The following is a 12322-nucleotide window of genomic DNA, read 5'->3' on the forward strand; positions in this document are numbered from 1 at the left end:
TCGGTATCGTTTCACGAGAAGAGCAGAAGCGAGGTAGAACGACGCATCGGTTATTTGAATAACTTGAAATATTAATTATAATGAATCGATCCTCTGAATCGATTATTTTTCTATTTCTCTTTTTATCTTTTCATCAAACTTGAGGGAAATAAGATGTTTCTGTTTTCTGTCCAAAAATAACTTTCCTACCCTTAAATTCGGATTATCAAAGTTATACTAATAATGGAAAACGTTTATTCTATATAAAAAATTCCGTATTTTTTGTTTTACGATTTCGACTTCGGATATGCATATTTATTTCTCTTTCTTTCTTCTTTTCTAGGTTTTTTTTGTAACCTGTAACAATTATCCACAGATATTGCCCTTAATTGCTAACATCTTTTTACTCAGTCTCTCGACTCTCTTACTTTCTAAAATTCATTTAATCATTTATTATTTACGAATGCTGTTGTCGGATAAATTTTGAAAAACAGAGAGTCAAAAATGAATTCTACTAACCATAAATAAAAGAAAGAAGGAAAACTTGGAGCATGGTATGAATAACAACGTCCATTTCACGAGGATTAAAATAAATATTTTCATACACTCTTATCTCCACCTTTATTATACAATGTGGAAGAAGTGAACGTAATAAGAGAAATAAGACAGGCTCGATATAATGAGTTAAGGTACATGTTTGCGATAGATATGATGGGAAGTAAAGGGTACTTGTAAAAAAGCAAGTATATATGGAAAAAGGGATTATAGGAGAAAGGGAAATAGAGAAAGGAAACGAGAAGGAAGAAAAGGGAAGTGAGAGAGGGCAAGAGGGAAAGCGAAGAAGAAAGAGGGTGTAGAGAGTTTGCGCGACGTTCGACCCGAATCTCTCATCGGACGTTAAGCCAGCCAGCCAGCGAGCGAGCGAGCCAGCCAGCCAGCCAGCCAGCCAGCTAGGTATCCAGCCATCTAGCCATCTATCCAGACATATAGTCAGCTAGTCAGCCAGTCAGCTAGTCAACCAAGAAGCCAACAAGCCTCTCATCCAGTCAACGTTCCAAATTTTTGAGTCAACTATTGATGGAACCTCGATATCTTAATTGGTACAGTAGCGATTCGATTTACCCTTTCGTTTAATATTCGTTCATATTTTGATTTTCTCGGAAACTTCTGTTCCTGCTGTTTCTGCATCTACTTAATCTTCCTTCTGTTCTTTTTTCTTCTTACCTTTCACTTGTTTTCTCATATCTTGCGTTGATTTTTACTTTTCATGTCTTTCTTGTCGCTATATGTTTGACCCTCATTCCAACTGCAAGTTCTACCCTGTCGTTCTCCCTCTGTGTTCCTATATAATCTTAATAATTATACATATTTGTGTGAATTTATTTTGGACAATTGTTCTTCTGTTGTTTCCCTTTGATATACTCACGATCGGGTTCATATGTGTGTAACATGGTAATAATTGATCAAGCTACGAGTTTAATCGAACATGTGCTAATAATGACAGAACAACAGCAGGAATATAAAGGGAAAATGCGAAAGAATATAATAATCGGTGGTTAAAGAATAAGAAAGAGAAGGAGAGAGAGAGAGAGAGAGAGAGAGAGAAAGAGATATCTAGAGGGAAAAGATCAGCTTCTGCTAATGATCTTTCGATAATGCAGTGTCCTGGTATCCATTACCTCGTGAAAACCTTGTCTGCGCTCGCGCAGTATTTACCGCGTATTCGGTTTATCCGTATGATTATGTGAGAGGAACTTTTGAAAAATGATTCATCTTGAACAAAATATATATGATTATCTTATAATATCGGTATCGACTATTTCCGTATAACTGATAAATATTGTCAAAATTGCGTTGATACTCGTTGGTGGCGTTTTCGCAACTTCATCAACGAAAATTCTATATCTAGCTGTATATAAGTCTGTATTTTGAAATTGTATATGAAACAACAAAATTTCGTTATATTTTTAAAGTAAGTTATAAAAGACCGACTTATTTATGAACACACGAAAATCTTCGATTACGTCTTATTATTCTAAACATGTGTCACATTCTCGCGTTCTACAGGTAGTAAAAGTAGTCTTTATTGTGACAAATATAACGTCGACCTCGTTTTGAAGATACCTCAGCTAAGTAAGTAATTCCTTTCTTTTTTTGCTCATTCATGTAAGAAAAAGTGTAGTATGACTTCAAGAGCCACGTGTTCGTGTTATGTTGCGGCCGTTAAACAGGCGATGCGATATCGAGACTGAAATATACAGTGAGTGGTAATTCATATAAAACGGAAGTTATTTTCATTATATTATCACCATATTCTTGTCTCATATTTGCGTGAGTTTTTTCGTATAACTTATACATTTAAATCTTGTCTACTATCTTATTATTTATGACTTTGTCGTGCTCTTTTTCTGTTCTTTTGACAGTGATTTATGCCTGTATTATATCGATGTGTAGCAGTTTCGTTATTTCGGGAAAGCTTTGAAATCAGCGCAGCGACTTGGACGAAACGGAAGAAACAAATAGGAGAAAAATGGAACTGAAAGAGTGAAAGTTACGTAGTCGTGCGTACAGAAAAGGGGGAGTCGGAGAATATACGTAATTTGCTCGGTCCTGAACTGTCAACAAGAGGAGAGTTAACACGGATTGAATCAATTATAGCCCCGTTTTGGAGTGAACGAGCAAACGACGGAACGAGCAATTTCCGGGCTTGCTTAATCCATATAACGAGTAAATGAATTTTTGTTAAGAATTATCTTTGACCATAGCCTGCAGATTATATTCGCGATGTAGGTGTTAAGATGAAGAAACAAAGGTACCAAGTAAGAATTCGTTTCGCATTTTTCTTAACTGTATTTTTATCGATAAGCTTTTTTTCAGTTTCATTTAAATCGCGTTATGTTGTTTTCACTTGCAATATATATCTTAAAAGATATCGTAATACATTTAGTGGTAGATTCAGAGGGGGACGATAGGAGCGACCGCCTATTCTCCCTAAGAGTATTAAAATATAAAAATATTGTATCACATTCTGAAAAGTGTTAGGTATATACTTAACGTGTTGTGAATGTATATATATATATATATTATTGTTTACGATTTGTATGCTTAGCGGGCGTGCTTGTTAGTGCATGGATGTTTTTAGAACGTTTGCAGAATATCACTTGAAAATGTTTCTAAATATCTCATAGAAGAAACATTACTACGAATCGTACGAGGAAATGACAAGTACACATCGGGGTCGCGTCAGGACCGGTCCCTTGTCCCCTGATGAAACAAATGTATGTCGATCACTCGATCAGATTCGCAGTTGTTGGCCGAAGCAGTCTGAAATACCGTACGTTTAGTCGCGTAGCAAATAGATACAAGAAAGAATAGTATGTATATTTTTGATTTTATGCATCTTTCTTAATCTGTTATCCTTATAAATTACAGTTCTAGAACGTAATGGCAACTCAGATATTTCTCTACTTATAATTTACTATTCGTATTAATGAGCATTGTAAAACTTGTATTCTAAAAAAGCTAGCAACAGAGCATAATTATATTCATATTTTTATTATACATGTAATTGTTATTTTTGAAATCATTTATCTTTTATTTTATAGAATTTATAAAAATGTGTATATACATATAGAAATACGTGACAAATAACGAACAGAAAATTTTCACGCGAAAATCTTTTATATTTTTCTTTTATAGTTTTAAACGTACATATATTTCTAAATAAATGGCTTTGTATAATTTCGCAATTATATGGTTGATGAATAATGATATGAGAATTGTTTTCAAGAAAAAGTGCTAGGAATAATTTATTGAGAGATGGCTCTTTCTCCTTAATTTATACTGTCATTTTGCTAAAAAGATTAATTAGCAGAAAAATGAAAAGAATTAATTTTAAATATAGATTTCCTTTTATGAGAATGAATTAAGACGCAAAAAAAGTATAACTTTTTCCTTTTTGTTATTGAATATAAACCATTGATCTATGGACTAAAGAAATAACGATATTTTTTGCTAAAATTCAAGAGATCTCTCCTTTCTCACTTAATATTATTGCATACAAAAATTATTCTATAAGTATTGAATTATTTTGTCTTCTAAACAATTTGAATAAAAACAAGTTTGATAAGAAAATTAAAAATAGTTAATATTATATTATTAAAATAATATTAATAAAAATAGTTATTAATAGTAATAGTAAGTATTAGCAAGAAACGAAAAGAATACTATTTAATTTTTCTTTTGCCCAATGTCGAAGATGATTTCACAATCACCAATAGCAAATACGTCCGATATGCAGACAAACTTAAATGTTAATGTTTGCGACGAATTAGGCCAAAAGATTTAAACATTGTTCATCGTTTAATCTAGATGAAAAGAGTAATAATGCTGTTGCTCTTGATATCGGAAATTACGTAGGAACTACAGCGTATGATTTAATTAAAAACAAAAACATTTACAGTCACATTCTTAATTTATCAATATCCAAATCGTTGTCAATTCAATTAGAAGTGCAGTAGGTACGATAAAGGAAACATTAGCATGTTTTGCCGCTTCATTTAAACGCATTTATACGCTTAAGAATGTAATGGAACATCAACTTTCCGGACTTTGTGAAATTCGATGGATTGAACAACATGACGGAATTCAATTTTTTTCAAAAATTGTTGAATCGCTGGATTATATATTGTCACGAAAAGATATTCAGAAAGCTGCAGAAGTTAGAACATTGAAATGGAGCACTTTGTGATAGTGAATTTTTAATCACAATTGTTTGTCTTCTCGATTTGTTAAGTTCTACGGTCCAATGAAGATGTTTTTTCCGATAGCTTCGCATTGATCTTAAATCAATACAGAATATACTTGGGGATACTTTTAAACTTTTAAAAACAAAACGTGACATGTGCGTGGAAACGTTTTCCAGTATTTACGAGAAAACTTGTGGTATCGTAGAAGAATTGTGATAAAACTATCCTTCCAACGATTCTGTTGCATATTATACTCAATTTATTTACATCTCAATAAGAGAAAGTGTAACTGAAGATTCGAAATATCGATTTTCCGAAGAAAGTATAGATTTCTATTATTTATCAATTCTATTTCCTAATTCAACAACTTTGAAAGATAATACCTTGTTTAAAGAAGTAGTTTGGAAAGTTGTTGAAAAATAGTCCACTTTTTTGAAGAAACTTATCGATACGCTAGAAAAGATCATTATCTCTGAGTTGGAGTTGTGGAATGTAAAATAGGACTGCGAAAGACTGGATTCTTCATATAGCGCAATTAAATCGTTCGAACTCTGTAACTGTTGTATGTATCCTACTTTACATGTTCTTCTGAGAATTCTAATATCTGAGAATTCTCTATCTACTACCTGTAAGTGCTGCAAGTACAGAGAGATCGTTTCCTACTTTAAGAAGTAGACTCGATACGTGGTTTGACTCAACTATAGTAGTGGATAGATTGATTCATTGAGCTTACGTTGTTAGATATACATTGTGATGTAGAATTAAGCGAAGACCATGTTATAAATCGATTTGCGAAAATTCACGTAGAACAAAATTTATATTGTCAAATAAAATTTCGATGGTGTCTTAATCCTATTAATTTTAACACTTTTTATACCTGTGTTCTTTATAAAACAATTGATTCTTTTATAATGCATAAATAATTAATTTAATTACTTAGTTTATAATGTCGGATAGAGATATTAAAATATAGATTACAAACAAATCTTAGATCTTGTGAAGGAAGATAAAAAGGTATACTCGCCAAGGAATACACTGTAGGATGTGCTCATGTATATATATTTGAATTTGTAGATATTGTCAAATAAAAGAAGACAAGCGATGCTAGGAAGCGAAAACCTGAAATTAGATTGACAGTATAAGGAGATCGTGGAACGGCGTGCCTAACTTGGAATGCTTATACCGGTGGTGTCGGGCACTTGGGGCTGGGGATTCTTCGCTCTTTTCCTGTTCGTTTTTGCTACCCCCAGTCCAGCTGCTATCCGCAGAGGTAATACGTTCTTTTGTTACTTGTAGACTGCAGACGTTTGTGTATGCATTTATCGGAAATTTCCAAAGATGTATATAAAGTAAAATTTCATCTATATGGATGAAATTTTAGTTAATGTCCAATTCAACGTTCAATTCCTGTTGATCGAATCCATTTATATGAACGTAAACTCTTATGATATGAACGAAAAATTATAGGAACTCCAATTATATAAATTTAATAGCGTCTCATATCATATGATCAGTTTGATTATTCTATATAAATACAAGGCCAAATTTTAAGACGTTGAATATTAAGATTTAAAGAAGAATGAAAATGGATATGTCTAACTATTTTGCTTTATTCTTTTTCTTCGCCTTCTTCTTTTCCTTTCCTTTTTCTTTCCTTTCTTTGTCGTTCCACTTCCGTTTCACCTCTTAGCGGATCGAGATCATTGCAACAAGACAGTGGATTTATACGAAGATGTATCAAGTCCGGCTGTGACTTCCGCAAATTGGGGAAAACCACTATCTTGCTGGTATCGTTTTCGATCGTTTCGTGGAACTCCACGAGATTGGATCCTGCGAGTTCGTTTCAAGAAGTTCAAAGTTGGCGTATTAGAAAATGCCACTACCTGCTCTGGCGGTTATTTACAGGTATGTTTATTTTATTATACTACGCTTTCGGCTCTTTTGTACGATTTAACTAATATCGTTAGTGAAATTGTGCAATCACAAGTTATAAATTATTAGAATTAATTTTCTTGTGTCATAGTAACAAAGTTGCGTTAAAGTTGCGAATGAAATTTTACGATCAAATGTTATAGGCCAAGGGTAAATACGATTTAACTAACGTAAATGATGGAATTCGCAGATCGTAGATGGAAACACGAAAACAGAAGTGAGCAATCGGAAAGATCCTGGGGTTTATTGCGGTGAGTCGGAGCAACCGCAAACATTTATTTCCGAGACAAGTTTCGTCCGTGTGATATTCCACGCGGATAACTTTACGGATCAAACGTACTTCAGCTTCGACTCCCGCGCGGAACAACAGTTCGAGGTATACTTGAGATACGGCCAACATCCTGAACTCTACCCAAATCGAAGAGGCGAAATTGTGCCCGGTAGCTATTGTGAACGAGTTTTCAAGGATTGCAGGCTACAAACGTGTTACGTACAGAGCCCTGCTTACCCAGGCATTTATCCGCGCGCGTTACATTGTAAGTACCGACTGAATACACGGCTGCCTTTTATAAAGCTCTACATTGAGAACGAGGAGTTCAATATCGACGGGCAAAGATGCGAGAATATAATGACTTGCCCTATGAGACCGATAAGCTCTGGCTCGGAGCATTGTCCGTACGACTACATACGAGTTTACGATGGCAAAGATGAAAATAGCCCGGCGATCGGTACGTTTTGTGGTATGGGAAAATTCCCGTATAGCATAATCGGTACCAGCGAGGATCTCTATGTGGAATTTGTCTCGTCACCAGCGGGACCTCTGTTAAATACCGGTTTTCATTTTAACGTTGGCAATTGGCCGGGTCACGTAGAGACCGCTGGCGTTCGAAACGGTAGCTGCGATTGGTTGTTAAATAGCGAATCTTTGCATAGCGGTAACGAAGGAATATTTCTCTCGGTCGCGCACTGGTATCCACCGTATACCAGCTGTACCTATCTTTTGAAAGGTCGAGCCGGCGAGATCGCGAGACTCTATTTCCCTAGTTTTCGAGTTAACCGGATCGAGTCACCGATACAACCATACGATGGTGACTGCGGTGAAAGTTTAACACTGTACGATGCCGATTGGCCGGACGATGCGAAAATTATTAAAACTTTCTGCGACACGTTTAGCAAACCAATGGAGAAGCACGATTTCGTTTCGAGCTCGAACGCTCTGTTTGTTAAATTTGAGAGCAAAACGGGAAGCTATTCTGGCAGCTCGTTGTATTATTGGGCGCATTATGATTTCTTCAATGCGACGAGGTTCGGCGTGCCTGTACCTGGAACCGAATGCGACGAAACGTTCGCCTCCTGGAAAGAACGATCTGGCAAATTTCGATCGCCATTAAATACCCTTGTTTACAAGCGACCAGGTGATCCACCGGCGGATCTTTCTTGCACGTATACCTTCGTCACGGACAAACGATTGTATGCACGAGTGATTCTTATCGTGGAATCGGTCTCTTTCAAGGTGCATCCGTATGCGCAATGCGGTAACTGTTGGGATAGTCGAGTAGATCGATTGATCGTTAGAGAACCGCCCGTCACGGACGTTAACAATGACCAGTATTCGCAACAGCAGCAGCATCAACAATATCAGCAACAGCAACATCAGCAGCACGCATCGCGTCAATTACAAAATAGCAGTATCGGCAGGGGTCATTGTATTTGTCGATCGACGATAACCAATGGACCAAACAGCGACGGGCAACCGGTGCTTCGCGTGATCTCACGAGGGGAAAAACTTGAGTTAAAGCTTCTAGTAGATGGTGCACACGCTGCAGCGAACTATTTTAAACAATCCTCACCGTTATTCGAGGCAAGGTACGAGTTCGCTCATAGTCCATTATGTGGCCCAGCGATTTTGCCAGCTACGACTGACGGCGAAATTGAATTCCCTCATTACGAAGCACTGGGATACGTTGCGCCGCCTCGACAGATCAAATGTATCTGGGAACTACGAGTGAATCGAGACAGAGACGTTTGGTTACATTTCGACAAGATCAAATTTGCCTCGAGATCCTGCGAGGATGGAAAACTCGAGATATTCTTGCCCGGATCTGCCGAACCGCATTTCGGCATATGCGGTGAAAATGTCAGTTACGTACGAGAAATGCCGATCATATCGGCAGCGCAGATTGTCCCAAATATTCGTACGTCCGGGGATCACGAATCTGGACATTTCAACGTTGATTCTATTCAAACTCAAACGCACTTACAGCAACCGGTATCGTCGCCGCCGCCGTCGCAATCCTCACTGCCAACGGATCAACAGCAAGAAGAATTCGAATGGCCGACGGTGATCGTTCAATTCACTGGTTCGATGGCACCGGCGAGAGCCGCGTTTAAAATCGCTTGGACGGAGTTGTATCACTTGCCACGCGATGCTTCGGGCGCTCTGAATACGCAGAAGCTCGAGGAGTATTGTGGATTTCAATGTCCGGGCGACGCTGGTTGTATCCCCGCGCGACTTGTTTGTAACGGTGTTGTTAATTGCCCTATGCCAGAACCTCGGTCGATCTTCAAAACAACGCACAACGGTACCGGTTTGCCGGGAATAATCGAGGAACCGAACGACGAATCCATCGAAACTTGCGGCACCGATGTTGTCGGGGAACGTGGCAGCATGGCCGGGTCTGGAAACGGTGTTGGTGGCTTGGCTAGCGTCGTTGGCTCTGCTGGATGGGCTGGAGCTGGTCTAGGCGCTGCTCTTGCCATTCTTCTCGGTCTCATTTGCTTGGTCACCGTTTGCAAAATTTGTCGGCAACGAGCTACTTCTAGGGACATTCACGTACCTTATTGACACCGTCACGGACACGAACACGAACAATTACATAAATATAATTACAAACGCGAACGTAAACGTACGAGTGCAGACTCGCAATTTCTTCTTTTCGTTTCTTCTTCCATGTTGGGTTAATTATTTTCTGTACAATATCTCGATGCGAGCACACTATTAGTGGACAATGTTCGTACTCGTGTCGCCGAGCGTAAATCTGTAACAGAAATTATATCGCTCCACTCGTTTTATTCATGCCAATGAACAAGAAGCAAGGAATAATGGCAAATTAGACGGATGACTGAGTAAATAGGTAAATAAGATAGGTAAACATTTTAGGTATACACACATCTATACCTATATGTATGACGTGCGTGTATGCGCGCGCGCGCCTCTTCCTGCAAATATACAGAGTGAATTTGAATACGACTGTAGGTAGACTCTAAATTTTTATGGGTTTATGGAAAATTTAGACGGTAGAAAGCATGCAGAGTTCATGCAAAAAAATATAAAATGCAAAAATACATAAAATACAGTATATTCGGTATAATATTCAGTAGATGAAGCAAATTTCTGCTAATGTTCCATTCATCCACAGTGCACGCATAATTGTTGCAAGCGAATATCTTTTAAATCATTCAAATCGAAAACAATTTGTTAGTTAATGAAGAGCATTTTGAATGGTTATTATTGTACCGTTTTAACAGATATTCGTTCGTTACAATTTATATAATTTACTCTGCACCTGTTTAGTAGCGCGTGCGCGTATCCACATGTGTATAGAGAAAAGACGAGATAGGGAAGGAAGAGAATGAAAGAATAATTTCAATTTCAAAATGCGTTTTTTCCCCACATGTAGTATCATCATAAAGTACCAAAGGAAGGAAATAAGTATTGGAAACGTGATCTTTTTTTGCGGTCACACATATTACGCATACGTAATATACCCATGTATATGTAAGTAGGTTCGACAAAGCAGCTTCATCGACGATTTAATTCGTGTTCAGTTTACGATTATATTCTTGTAATTTTTGCACAATGTACTCGCGTTATACATATTAATAAGAGTGCCTGCGAATGTTTGCACGTGTGCGTTATAAGTCTGTTAAAAATAATGCGCACGCGCGTTATTCCTCGAGGATATGCCAAATAAAAAATTGTATATATCGAAGTTAGAAAGTTTTTAGCATATGAGCGCACCTCGAGTGAATAACTCTTAAACCAAACATCGATAAAATTGGTATTATATTAATCGACGAGAACTTACGTTCTTTTGTATATAGTTCGAATTCTCTAATTAGATCACATTTAATATCGTAACAACTTAGAATATTAGCGGAATACCGATACAAGGTTAACGATGCTTCACTGTGTCAGAAGTGTGAAGTAGCGTACGCGTTACATCTGTAGCAAGCGAGTACGTGCTCACATGTACGTACATTGTCGGAAATGATGTGGTAATTATATATATAGAATATGCTACATCTCACGGACTGTAATGATTTTGAAATATGTTAGGTCAACATTCTGAATAATTTCACTATTACAATTTATCGCTAAATATAGGGCGATCAAATGTTGTGGTGAAATATTATTCAAAATATTGTCTTCGACAATACACATATCTCAAGATCATTGAAATTAATGAGTTGTACTCTATTCTGTACAATTACCAATGCTATTTATGAACATCATGGAACGTGTAACAAGACAAACGGGAAACGACGCGTATTATATTTATCGAGTTCTGTTTGTCTTTTCGGTTAAATTAAATATAAATCGATCAAGTTGATTACGCTACTGAACTGCTGTGAATCAATTGTTCAGTTTTATGCATATATGATCATAGTCGACTTGAACGACGACGATGACACACAAAGAGCACCGAATTCTTCGAGACAATCGAAATTCACCCATTCTCCTCCTCCCCTATCCTATTTAGATTAAAATGCACCATTCCATTGCCAATTTCGAAGCAAATTCATCGGAATATAAATTGCAATCGTTTTTTGTAACGTTCTTTTTGTACTGTTATTATGATGTTTATCGTTTTAAAAAACGTGACTCGTATTTGTTGATGTTGCCACAGTTTCGTCATTATATACACATACACACACACATATATACATATTATACGCGTTATTGTTGCATTAATTTATCATCTTTATCATTATATTTAAGATAAATAATAATTACCATATTGTGCGATTACATGAAACATCATTGTTGTATAATCGTTACTGTTATTATACCGTTTCTCGTCGTTGTCAGCACCACTACCATCGTTGAAAATATCGCTACTGCCAGCAGCGTCAGCATTATATTATTATATTTTTTACAAATAAAAAGTATCCTCATTGATGGGATAAAAAAGAGTTTAATATTATTAGACAAATTCAATTCGATCATTCGTTGGATTGTGCCACAAGATAGCTATTTCTTTATTTTTCTTTTAAGCAAATCAACATACGTAAGTATATTTCATAATTTATGGATGTACTTTGTTTTCTTTATCACAGTCTATTTAGGAATCCATGACTTTCTGCACTATCTATAATTTTTCGCTTATATAGTAAGAATCAGACATTAACTGAAATTTCGTTCAAATAAATGCAGTATTTATTTTTAGTATAAAATTTTAGTGGATTATATAATTTTCTTTATAATCTATAAATTACCCGATAAAATGTATTTCTAATATTAATAATTAATAAAAAAACAATTTTCTGACAGGCTAAAAAAATATTCACTCTTAGAAGAGTTAATATTTATATAACATTTGATTACAAAACATGATTGAGATAAAAGGCAGCGCAAAAGCTATCATATTTGACGTTTGTAA

General features: G+C 36.3%; 1 protein-coding gene across 2 annotated transcripts; it reads left to right on the forward strand.

Annotated features, from left to right (window-relative positions):
- Positions 1–126: 126 nt before the first annotated feature.
- On the forward strand, positions 127–11861 carry LOC100646755. 2 transcript variants are annotated; one of them, XM_048412166.1, is made up of 5 exons: positions 127–1079; positions 2403–2706; positions 5802–5997; positions 6418–6632; positions 6850–11861. In XM_048412166.1, the coding sequence occupies exons 3-5, from the start codon at positions 5901–5903 to the stop codon at positions 9502–9504; spliced, it is 2967 nt and encodes a 988-aa protein (XP_048268123.1). In that variant the 5' UTR covers positions 127–1079; positions 2403–2706; positions 5802–5900; the 3' UTR covers positions 9505–11861. The 2 variants fall into 2 exon arrangements, with proteins under 2 accessions (XP_048268123.1, XP_003400941.1); XM_003400893.4 differs by lacking the exon at positions 2403–2706.
- Positions 11862–12322: the final 461 nt, after the last annotated feature.

Source organism: Bombus terrestris, chromosome 14 (assembly GCF_910591885.1).
Source record: "Bombus terrestris chromosome 14, iyBomTerr1.2, whole genome shotgun sequence".
In the NCBI taxonomy this organism is placed as follows: Eukaryota; Metazoa; Arthropoda; class Insecta; order Hymenoptera; family Apidae; genus Bombus; species Bombus terrestris.